Here is an 11,318-nt window from a genome sequence, read left to right on the forward strand (position 1 = left end):
GATTTCCCTTTGTTTTGTTTAAACAGAGGCTTCATGATGTAGATATGGTTAATTAAGTCACTGTTAGTGATTACCTCAGTCTCAGGCTCTCTCTACTCATTTGAGGTGTGGGTAGGTGAGTGGAGGGAGTGGGCGGGTAAGACGTTCCCACCCTCTGAGTAAGTAGCCGGTGCCCCTGGAGTCTCCTCTTCCCCCATCCAGGCTTTTTCCACTATTTTCATCAGCATAGAAAAGATGCTTAATGAAAATTCCAACAGTTTTAGAAGTTGTGTACCATGAGGGTGAAAAGACCAAACATATATTTCTTATTATGACACAAATGACTGGAAGGGCCTGATGAGCCAACCCAAACTCCACAACCTGTCTCCCGAAGACCTCCCCCCAATTCACCTATTCCAATTTCACCCACTCCCTAAGCTTACATCTCTCTCTTCCCTCCCATCCTACCTGAGCCCTGAGCCTCTCACGTCCTTTCTATTAGCACACTCAGGGCCTCCTCCTTCTCCACCTGTGCCTCTTCCCAAGGCCAGGATCTCACTTCAAGTTTGACCCTCTCACAGCACCAACCCTCACCAGCCCAATCTGTGTTACACATATACCTCACATTGCAGCTTTGCACTGGTGTACTGGGATTTCTAAATCTACTCTGGTTATTTTATTTTATTTTATTTTATTTTATTTTATTTTTGAGACAGGTTCTCCCTGTAGCCCCAGCTGTCCTGGAACTGGAACTCACTAAGTAGACCAGGCTGGCCTTGAACTCACAGAGATCCACCTGCCTCTGCCTCCCAAGTGCTGGGATTAAAGGCGTGTGCCACCATGCCTGGCTTCTACTTTGTTTTTGTTGTTGTTGTTGTTTTGTGTGTGTGTGTCTTTTTTGAGACAGGGTCTCCCTGTAGTGTCCCAGCTGGCCTGGAACTCACTATGTAGACCAGGCTGGCCTCAAACTCACAGAGATCCTCCTGCCTCTGCCTCCCAAGTGCTAGGACTAAAGGTGTGTGCCACCACGCCCAGCAATCTACTTTGTTTTAATCTCTACTCAGTGACAAGCACCCTGAGCCCATCCTAAAGGCATGACCAAGCCCCAAGCCCTCTCGCCTCACCATTATCCACCACATAGATGGTACGTGAGTTGTCATGAATGGACAGGTCCTTCCTGGGGACATTCTTATTGAGCAGGTTTAGCGCCTGGTCTCTGCCCTGACCAGACACCTTCTTACTGACCAGCATGTCGAGCAGGTGACTGGTGATCTGCTTCAGGTCCTTCTTGGTGTCTGAAGAATAAGAGGAAAAGATCAGATAGTGAAGATAAAATTCTCACAAAGAAAGGTCAGGAATAACAGAAGCTTCTAGAAGGACTCTAGAAGTACTGAACCCACTTCTCTCTGAATGTCACACTGCTCCACAGTCTTGTGTATGGAATGCTTGGTCTGCATTCCACAGATGGTGCTACTTGAGGACGTTCTGGAAACAGGTGGTGTGGCTGCCTTGGAAGGCTTACCTTAGGGCTGTTTCTTGTCCCAATTCTTCTTTCTCCTTTCTCTCTCTCTCTCTCTCTCTCTCTCTCTCTCTCTCTCTCTCTCTCCCTCCCTCTCTCTCTCCTCTCTCCTCTCTCCTCTCTCCTTTTTCTTTCTTCTCCTCTCTCCCCTCCCTTTCTCCTCATCTCTCTCCTCCTTCTCCCTCTCCTCCCTTCCCTTCTCCTCCTCTGCCCTTCTCTCCCTTCCTTCTTCCCCCACTTCCTGTCCACCATGACATGAACAACCTCCTTCTAGTCATGCTCCCACTACTATGATGTTCTGATGCTCTGCCCAAGTACATGAGGCCAAGCAGCTACCAACTGAACCTCTGAAACTATGAGCAAAATAAATCCTTCCTTAAGCTACTGCCAAGTGTTTGGGTCACAGTTCTGCAAAAGGAACTAGTACACGAAGCATGTGAATTACCAAGATAGCCTTGCCTGTCTGATACCTCCTCCCTGCAAAGGGAAAGAAATTCCTAAGCAACACGTCCAAGGGTCACTCTGGTCACTGAATATTGTCTCCTACAACAGCCATTTCTCTTCAGACAGCTGTTCTCAAGCACTTGTCTCTCAGACACTGTTTTTTCATGCTTGAGCTTCTGGACCTGAGTTTGCTAACGAGAGTCCAATTCCTCTCAGAAAGGACTTGGAAAGGTGAAAAGAAAAAAGGTTTCAGTTATCTTCACAGCTATGAGCCTGAAACTCCTAACCCTAGGAATTTGTCCCAAGGAAGTAATCACAAATGCAAACACAGAGTAATGTAAAGAATGAAGTATTTGGGGCTGGAGAGATGGCTCAGCGGTTAAGAACACTGGTTGTTCTTGCAGAAGACTCAGGTTCGAATCCCAGCAACCACATGGCAGCTAACAACTGTCTGTAACTCCACAGGGGATCCGACCGCCCCTTCTGACCTCTGCGGGCATTGCACAACACAGGTGCACTTACCTACATGCAGGCAATACATGCATACACATAAATTTTTACAAATTAAATTAAATTAAGAAAAAAAGAATGATGTGTTGAAGAATGCAAATTTGAAATGACCCAGATCTCCAGCAACATGAAACTGGTTGATGAATTCTAATATATCTATAAAAGAGAATCTATAAACTTATTTAAAATACAGTTTTCTGAGTGAACATACCTCTGTGACTCTCCCAGCCACAGCAGATATTTATTTTTTAAATACTTTTATTATTATTTTAATAATAATAAGGCCAACCCGGTCTACACAGCAAGTCCCAGGCCATCTGGGGCTACAGGGAGACCCTGTCTCAAAAAGACCAAAAGAAAAGAAAAATTTACCATTTTAACGAGTTTTAAGTCTACTACTGAGTGGCACTGAACGCACTCACATTGATGTGTAACCATCACCACCATCATCACCACCATCACCACCATCCATCCACAGCACTTTTTCACCTTGTAAAATTGAAACTTTGAGGCTGGGCGTGGTAACGCAGGCCTTTAATCCCATTACTCGGGAGGCAGAGGCAGGCAGATCTCTGTGATTTCAAGGCCAGCCTGGTCCACATAATAAGTTCCAGGCCAGCTGGGGCTACAGGGAGACCCTGTCTCAAAAAGACCAAAAAAAAAAAATATTTGTAACTCGGTACCCATTAGATTGTGCTACTTGCACTCTTAAAACCACAAAATACACATCGAAATGAAAACAGGCCAGCCCTGCACATAGGAGCTGCTGTATGAAGTGGTGACTGGCTCTCTCTCGGAAAGCAGATGAACCAGAGCCAAAGAATGCCTCCTACCTAGAACCAGGGCCTCTTCCTTTCCCCGATGTTCCCGCTTGTCCTCCCCAGACAGGGAGTCAATGATGGCCTGGAGCAGGTTGCAGACAGCCAGAGACATCTCTTCATTCTCTGCTGCCATGAGGCTGCAGATTCGGTCTATGCGGACTGCATGCAAGATGACGGTTGCCTAGACCCCAGCAGGAACAAGAGTCAGCAGCTCTGACCCTCCTTTCTAGCTGCAGTGCAGGTTAGAAATTGGGTGATAACCCTCCCACCCTCTCTATGATATAGGGAAGGGAAACCAGACAGCCAACACCTTGAGGGGCCCACACTGGGATGCCTCCTTCTAGAGCTCAGAACTGTGTCACTCCACACAAGAGCCCCTTGCAACCTGGGGGCACGGAGCCTTTGCAAGTGGCAGGACCTTACTGAGATGTGTAAGGAATGTAAAAGACACCTTCATATTCAAAGGCTGAGTATGAAAAACATAAAATTTGATGCCTTTGTATTCCGTTCTTCCTATCGTCCACTTTCAACAGGGAAAAGGCCTAGAGCACTCTTTGAGTTGGGATTTATATGACCCAGGCTGGGAGTCAGAGGGCACTTTAGGCTCTGTCTCAGGTTCTATTTATGCCAACCACAGCCTTGACCATGGGCTACCTTCTGGATCCTTGGACCCACTGCCACCTTCACCACACACACCCATCCCCAGGCCCTCACCCTAGCTCGGTGGCCACTGCTCATGCCCGACAGGGTCCGCACAGCAGCCAGCACCAGCTCAGGCCGCTTAGTGTCCATAAGCTGCAGCAGCAGGCCCACCCCGTTGCTCTGGAAGATCCTCTCGGCCCCTGCTTCCTCACGGCCCAAGACAATGAGGTTGTTGGCAGCCTGAGGGAGAGGCAACGAGGGTCGTCAGAGAGCTGGACAGAGGTCTTAACTGTGAGCCCAGTGCAGGGGCTGATGCATGAGTCATATCTTTAGAACATTGATACATTCTTTCATTTTGTATTCCTACTCCTGAATACAAGCCCCAAGGCATAATCCAAAAGAAGGCAAAATGATTTGCATAAGGACCAACTCAAAATATGCCACAGCTGGTCACAGACACAACAGTCACTTGGACATATGACTGACAAGCAGAATCAGATCATAGGTTTACTCTGAGTGCACGAATATTAAAATAAAACTGTGTATGCCTGCTTATGGAGAAAGATAGGAAAGGTAGAGAAATGAACTTTCTTTACATGTTAAAAACATTGTTTTCTGGAGCTGAAGAGATGGCTCAGCAGTTAAGACCACTGGCTGCTCTTGCAGAGAACCCAGATTCAGTTCCCAATATCTACATGGTGGCTAATAATCATCTGTATGTAACTCCAGTTCCAGAGTATCCAGCACCCTCTTCTGGCATCCGTGGGCATTGCACACATGTGGTGCACTTACATACATGCAGGCAAAACACTCATACACATAAAAATAAATAATTTTTTAAAATTATTGTCTTCCAGAGGGTGGGTTCCAACCTCCTTCAGTGTAGTGGCTGTGATATCAGCAGATCACCAGAGAGTGCCGGATTCTGGCCTCCATCTGGCATAGGGGCTAAGAATGCAGAGGACTGCCTGAAAGCACCTGCCCAGATCCTGCCTCCACATGGTGGTGAGCTTCCCCTAATTGAGCCATACCCATGCCCTTACCTAGGTTTTCGTGAGGCCCCTCCCAAGGCCCCAGGGCAGACCTGGCTTTGGTAGGCTAAGGCTGAGCTCTTAGCAGACAGCCTGAGAGGGTGGGCTCCCACCTCCATCAGTGTAGCAGCTGTGATCTCAGCAGACCACCAAGAGAGTGCTGGGTTCTGGCCTCCCTCTAGCATTGGGGCTGAGAATGCAGGGGACTGACTGAGCACGCCTGGATCCTGCCTCCTTGTGGTGATAAGAGTTATGCAATTTGGGAGTCTTTTAGATAGACCCACTGGAGGTGTACCCCAATTTCCTCACCCTGTGTCTCTGTTCAGCATGGAAGAAGCCAGAGCAGTCTGCGTCCCTATTCCCTATTGGCAATTTGGGTGACCTCTTCAGAGGATGGTGTGATAAGAATAGGAGGTAGGAATTGGCTAGGCAGTTAGGGTAAAAAGACCCCAGAGAAAAGCAGCCAGTTTCTTGGCTAAAACTCACAATGTCCTTGGGCTTCTTAGCAACATACTCCATTCCAAAGGCCAAAAATGTCAAAAGTATTTGGGAGCTTTTATCTAATCCTTAAAAGATTTTAGGGTTACCTCTTCAGAGGGAGGAATGTTAGAGTAGCACAAAGCCCCATAAAAAAATAAAAACAAAAGAAGAAGAAAGAATATATGAAGTTATCAGAAAAAAAGTGATGGGGAGATATGGAAGGAGTTGGAGGGGAGGAAGTGGGCATGGATTTGATTAAAACACTTTATATGCATGCATAGATGTCTCAGTGGTTAAGAACACTGGTTGTTCTTGCAGAAGACTCAGGTTCGAATCCCAGCACCCACATGGCAACTAACAACTGTCTGTAATTCCAGTTCCAGGGGATCTGACAGACTCTTCTGACCTCCGCGGGCATTGCACGACACGGGTGCACTTACCTACACACAGGCAATAAAAAAAGAAATTCTCAATAAATTATTTAAAAAAAAAAAAACAAGTATCAGCATAAAGCTGGACGACACGTACAAGGAGAAAACCAAGCAGCCAAAGAAACAGAAATTGAGTTTTAATAAGAAAGCAGACTTTAGCCGTGTGTGGTGGCGCACACCTTTAATCCCAGCACTTGGGAGGCAGAGGCAGGCAGATCTCTGTGAGTTCGAGGCCAGCCTGGTCTACATGGTGAGTTCCAAGACAGCTGGGGCTACAGGGAGACCCTGCCTCAAAAAGACAAAAAAAAAAAAAAAAAAAAAAAAAAAAAAAAAAAAAAAAATCAAGACCAAAAAATTCACAATGAACCAAACATCCAATTTTAAATAAAGATGTCATCCGGCCCTACTGCAATACTCTTTACAGTGATTTGACCCTAATCCTACTCCTTCTTGTGGTTCGGGCTGTGTTTTCTAATGGGACAGATTTGGGGCCAGCTGTTCTCCATGTTGAGGGACAACACCCTCTTTCGCTCTCAGTACCCAGGAAGCACATAGCAGGAGATGCATGGTCAGCGCGCCCTCTGCTGGCCGACACAGCATATCACTTACCTTTTCCCGCTTATCAGTCTCGCTGTTTTCGTCCAGGAGGATCTCAAACATTGTCTGTACCCTGGAGTCTGTGGAAAACTGCACACGGAGCTGAGGAGAGATGAAGGAGCCCAGAGGGAGGCATGAAGCTGGTCCACATCACTTCTGTTTATTCTTTATATACGTCATTTCAGTAAACAATAAAGTATCTACTCTGGACACCAGCACAGTCATTCATTTACATTCAGCAAATGGTAACTGGGGCGAAGGGATGATTTAACTGGTTAAAGGCACTTGTAGTGCAAGCCTGAAGACCAGAGTTCGATCTGAGAGACCCATGTAAAGATGGAAGGAGAGAATTGACTTCCAACTCCTCTGACTGCCACATACGTGCACACACATCACACTCATCACATACACATAATAAGTAGTAGTAGTAGTAGTAGTAGTAGTAGTAGTAGTAGTAGTAGTAGTAGCAGCAGCAGCAGTAGTAGTAATAAAAGAATTTTTAAGTTAACTAAATAACCACTTTGTGCCAGGCAGTGTTCTAGATGCTGGGGACAGAATGATGAACAAAATCAATTCTTTGATCCACCAAGTTCGCAGTCTAGTTAGTTACATTCATTGTACCATACGGTCATCACCACAACCTTGGAGGGCAAGGGATCATCAGCCCAAGTTTAGAGCTTTGTGAGCAATCGACTATTAGACATTTAAGTGGGGACTAAAGCAGAAATTTGTCTCCAAACTTATAAACCAAAAGCAGCTCTCAATTATCAAACTAAGCAAATGGAAAAAATTCTGTTAGGACATCCAAACCCTCACACGTCCACAGAACCCCAATGCTCTGAATTCTTCATAACATGACCTGAATAGCCATCTGACCAGCTCCTTCTGTGCCTCTTACAGCTGAGCTCTGCTGTTCTACACCTCCACCTGACTGCGTGCTTCTCCTCAGGGGTGGGCAGACTCCTCCTTCACCCACACCTTCTCTGATCTTCCCTTCTTTTCCATTTCCCCAGCCCTGAGTCTGCACCCCAGATAGTGTACCTAGTCCTGCCCCAGCTGCTGTAGACACACAGGAGTTACTAGGATTTGTAGCAGGGAGCATAATGAGCTGTTGCATCCCTGATCTTATAAGAGGTCAACACCTCTAAGGGGTCCTCAGAAAGTCAGGGGCTGAGCCAAGATGAGGATGCAGGACTTTTTTCCCTACTCTGTCCATCTTCTCAGCAAATACCTCACGTTCCCACAAACTCAGACCGTTTCCCTCATTAATCTCCTGGGCTCACAAGGATCCCAGGCTGCCTTTCCTCTCCTAGAAACAGAAGGTCATGCAGCAGACTCACTAGGGGATCATAATTCTTTTAAAAGACCTGTGTTCCAGCCCTTGGTAGCTTGTGTCCTCACCCAGGATCACAGCCTCTCTTCATCACTCACAGGTAGATGCACCTACCCAGCTGGCTACTGCCATGTGCTGACTCGTGTTCAGAGCATAGCAACAGGACAGACTCTGTCCTCATGTCTTACTTCCCTAGCTCATCTCTCCTAGGAATGAGATGGAAGCAATTAAGGTTCTTAGGAAGCACCTGGCTTACCTTCTCCTGGATGCTGGTGTTGAGCCTCCTCAGTGTCTCCTGGAAGTTCTGGTTCCGAGGCTCAAGGGTGGCACACCGCTGCACATCCTTAAAGGCCTGGTCCAACTTGCCCAAGTGCTCCAGTGCCTGGCATCGCCGATATAAAGCCTTGATGTCGGAGGAGTTAATATCAATGGCTATAAAGGGGAGACAGGCAGGTCATCAGGGGACCAGGCTGCAGACTGCTTCTCCCTACTCCACTACCCCAGGAATTGTGCCTTCAGAGATTATCCACCCACGTGATCTATTTGCCTCACAGCATCACTTTGTTAGGGAGAAGTTCCATAGAGTCTCAAGGTTGGAAGAAAGCTTAAAAAGCTCTATCATTCATTCCTCCAACACCACACACACACACACACACACACACACACACACACACACACACCCTTTTCCCATTCAATTCCTGAGGCTCCAGCCTCTGCCACAGGATTCTTGTCAAAGGCCCATCTGACTGGTGCTTGTATCCCCTAGCGCACCCTCCTTTCCAAGACAGCCAGTCAACTCCATCAGAAAACCTTTCCACATTCCTATCTGAAATACGTTCCCTGTACCTTTGTCCTTTGATTCTAAGCCTAGTCCTAGAGCCCATGAGAATAAACCCAACCCTCTCCATCCCACCTGGGAATTGTCTTCCCTGAGCTAAATATTGCCAGATGTTTTCATTCCTTTCTCCTGCTGGTCCTTGCCCTTCAAAATCCATAGACTGTCAGTACCTCCAAATAATGGGAGCCAGATCCAAGCCCCTGCAGGGCCCTTTCTAGGACAGGGTAGAGGGAGGGGCTCACCTCTCGAAGCATCTGAAGCTGCCTGGGCATAGCTCTCCTGAGAAACAAGAAAGAAGAGGCTCCATTGGTGAAGGCCCAGTGCAGAGACAACCAGTGTACCCTAAGCAAGAGAAGTTAGTCGGGGATCCGCAGGCAGCCAGAGGAGCACAATGTGCTCCTTGTCTAGAACAGAAAAGCAGGCAGGCTTCATATGAGGCAACCCTGGGTTTGAATCCCAGCTCCTTTTTCCCCATAGAGCTTGCTGGAGCTAATAACACCCTCTGACCCTTGGATTTCTTCATTACAATATGGGAATGACAATAAGGGCTGTCACAGGCTGTTCTTAAGAGTTGCAGGGCTGGAGAGATGGCTCAGCGGTTAAGAACACTGACTGCTCTTGCAGAAGACCTGGGTTCGAATCCCAGCACCCACATGGCAGCTAACAACTGTCCGTAACTCCAGTCCCAGGGGATCCAACAGCCTCTTCTGTCCTCCGCAGGCATTGCATGACACATGTGCACTTACCTACGTGCAGGCAATACACGAATACACATAAAATACAAATATTAATAATAAAAAAAAAAGAGGAGTGGCACAATGCTCAAAAATCACCCGCACTGGGCGAGAGGCCGACTGTGACCTGGTGAATGCTTGGTCTCTTCAGAGCAGTGGTCCAGGCAGTAAGAAGCACCTTTTCTAACCCAAGGGTTCCAGGTGAGATAGCCAGGATGATGGCCCATCCCTGTCAGGACAGGGGCTGCCTCACAGTCCTACCTCCCACCTCCACCACCCTCAGCCTCTCAGGCCTGCCTGCCCTACACCAGACCATTTTCAGGCCGCAGGCTGCTCGGTTCCGGTAGAGTGTGGCCAGCAGGGCCTTGTCCTTGGTCAGTTTCAGGGCCTGGCTGTAGCTCTTGGTCGCTGCTTTGTAGTCCTGGAGCTGGAAGTGCCGGTTCCCTTCTTCCTTCAGCTGTGCTGCTTCTGCCTCTGCCATCTGTCAGGACACAGGCAGCCCTGTGTGGTCAGCTTCTTGCTGCAGACCCAGGGGAGGACTTCTGAGATGAGGTCATGAGCCCCAGCTTTGCCCCACCACAGTGGACAATGGGAATCTACCTAGAAGAGATCTACCACAGCACCCCCAAGTTCACTGCTCCCAAAGGGCACTGACGCTTGCTTGGAGTTTGGCCCCAGTTGAGAGGGATGTTAGAGCCCCTGTACCTTCCTCTCTATCCCTCCCAGCTAGGTGGGTGATGGCACTTCCCCAAGGCCTGAGTTCCCTCCCATGCAGGCCTGATGATGGTCAGTGCTTCTCCTTGCCCAGTCTCCCAACCAGCTCACCTTCTCCACAGGGACACCTTCTCTTAGGTGCTGCTCTGAGGTCAGCAGTCCGCCTCGGCCAGCCTCTGTGTACCACTCCCAGCCCCCACCCAGCAGACTTTATCGTCCCAGCCAGCAAGTCCAGACTATATTTGGCCACAGGGCCAGGTGCCCCTGGAGGCTGTCATTGATACAGGGCCCTCCCCTTTTCTGGACTGGACGTTCATGATCACATGGAGGGACTGACTACCCCAGCCCTTGAGCACCCCACTCAGATATTTCTGCAGGACTTGAGACTCATACTGCAAAGAGTAAGAGAAAGATCCAGAAAGATGGAAACACTCTCTCCCCTGCCCCCAAGATAGGTCCTTTCTAGGCAAAGTTATAAGGCCCCTTCCCTACCTCCATCCCAGATAAACAACCCTCCCCCAACCACTGCTATTTTGGGAGCAGAGTGACAGCTGAGGGGCTGATAAACTTGGACACAGAGCAGCTGCCCAGGTCCCAGACCAACTGGAGACTTCCAGAAATGCCTTTCTGGAACAAGGGGGGAAGTGGAGTGAAGGAAGAGCCCTTTCTCATACATGTTCTCCCCTCATACATGTTCTCCACTCAATGTATTTTTCTGCATTTGCTTGTGGGTGCCCTTGCTTTTCAGAAAGCCCAGCAGGACTGGCTTATTCCATGTGCTGTGAGGAGGTTGCTGTTGAGTGAACTTCCTGTCTCCTGTCTCTTCTGGTCGGTGTTGATGAACATATTTATTCCCCCATCTAGCTGTGAGCTCCTTGAGGACTCTCTGTTCCTCCCCCATCAGACTTAATTATCCCAGGGTAAGGTTTAGGTAAGACCTGGAATTGCCTAAGGCTGAAGACTGTAACACTTCCTTTGATCCAGAGCTCCCAGGATTAGGATTAGAGGAGGCTCCCTCTTCACAAGCAGCATTCACCATGGCAGAGGGGTCTCTATGGAGCAAGCATTGTTTGCTTCTCCTCAGCCGATGAGGGTGCCATGGCAAACAATTCCCCTATCTTTCAGTTTCTCTAGGCTGTGTTCTACAGGAGGGCAAGACCAGCTGCTCAGTAAGTTTTCCCATCACCATTGCAGGCTCAGGGCCTGGCAGTCAGTGCCCCATGTGTCTTTTCTGAATGAATATGA

At 48.2% G+C, this 11,318-nt stretch overlaps 1 protein-coding gene across 2 annotated transcripts in view; it reads right to left on the bottom strand.

Annotated features, from left to right (window-relative positions):
* The window catches only part of Unc45b (unc-45 myosin chaperone B), a 30,343-nt gene extending 20,090 nt beyond the window's left edge, over positions 1–10,253 (bottom strand). The window contains exons 1-8 of one of the 2 annotated variants that reach the window (XM_008848144.2): positions 10,185–10,253; positions 9,673–9,840; positions 8,868–8,904; positions 8,044–8,219; positions 6,467–6,556; positions 3,988–4,155; positions 3,286–3,454; positions 1,104–1,274 (exon numbers count right to left, since the gene is read on the bottom strand). In XM_008848144.2, coding sequence (XP_008846366.1) covers positions 1,104–1,274; positions 3,286–3,454; positions 3,988–4,155; positions 6,467–6,556; positions 8,044–8,219; positions 8,868–8,904; positions 9,673–9,840 — 979 coding nt within the window. In that variant the 5' untranslated portion in view covers positions 10,185–10,253. Of the gene's footprint in view, positions 1–1,103; positions 1,275–3,285; positions 3,455–3,987; positions 4,156–6,466; positions 6,557–8,043; positions 8,220–8,867; positions 8,905–9,672; positions 9,880–10,184 lie in introns of both variants that reach the window. The other variant, XM_017801964.1, reaches the window with a different exon arrangement.
* Between the last annotated feature and the right edge of the window lie 1,065 nt (positions 10,254–11,318).

The sequence above is a fragment of the Nannospalax galili genome, unplaced genomic scaffold (genome assembly GCF_000622305.1).
Source record: "Nannospalax galili isolate Female #2095 unplaced genomic scaffold, S.galili_v1.0 scaffold363, whole genome shotgun sequence".
Taxonomy (NCBI): Eukaryota; Metazoa; Chordata; class Mammalia; order Rodentia; family Spalacidae; genus Nannospalax; species Nannospalax galili.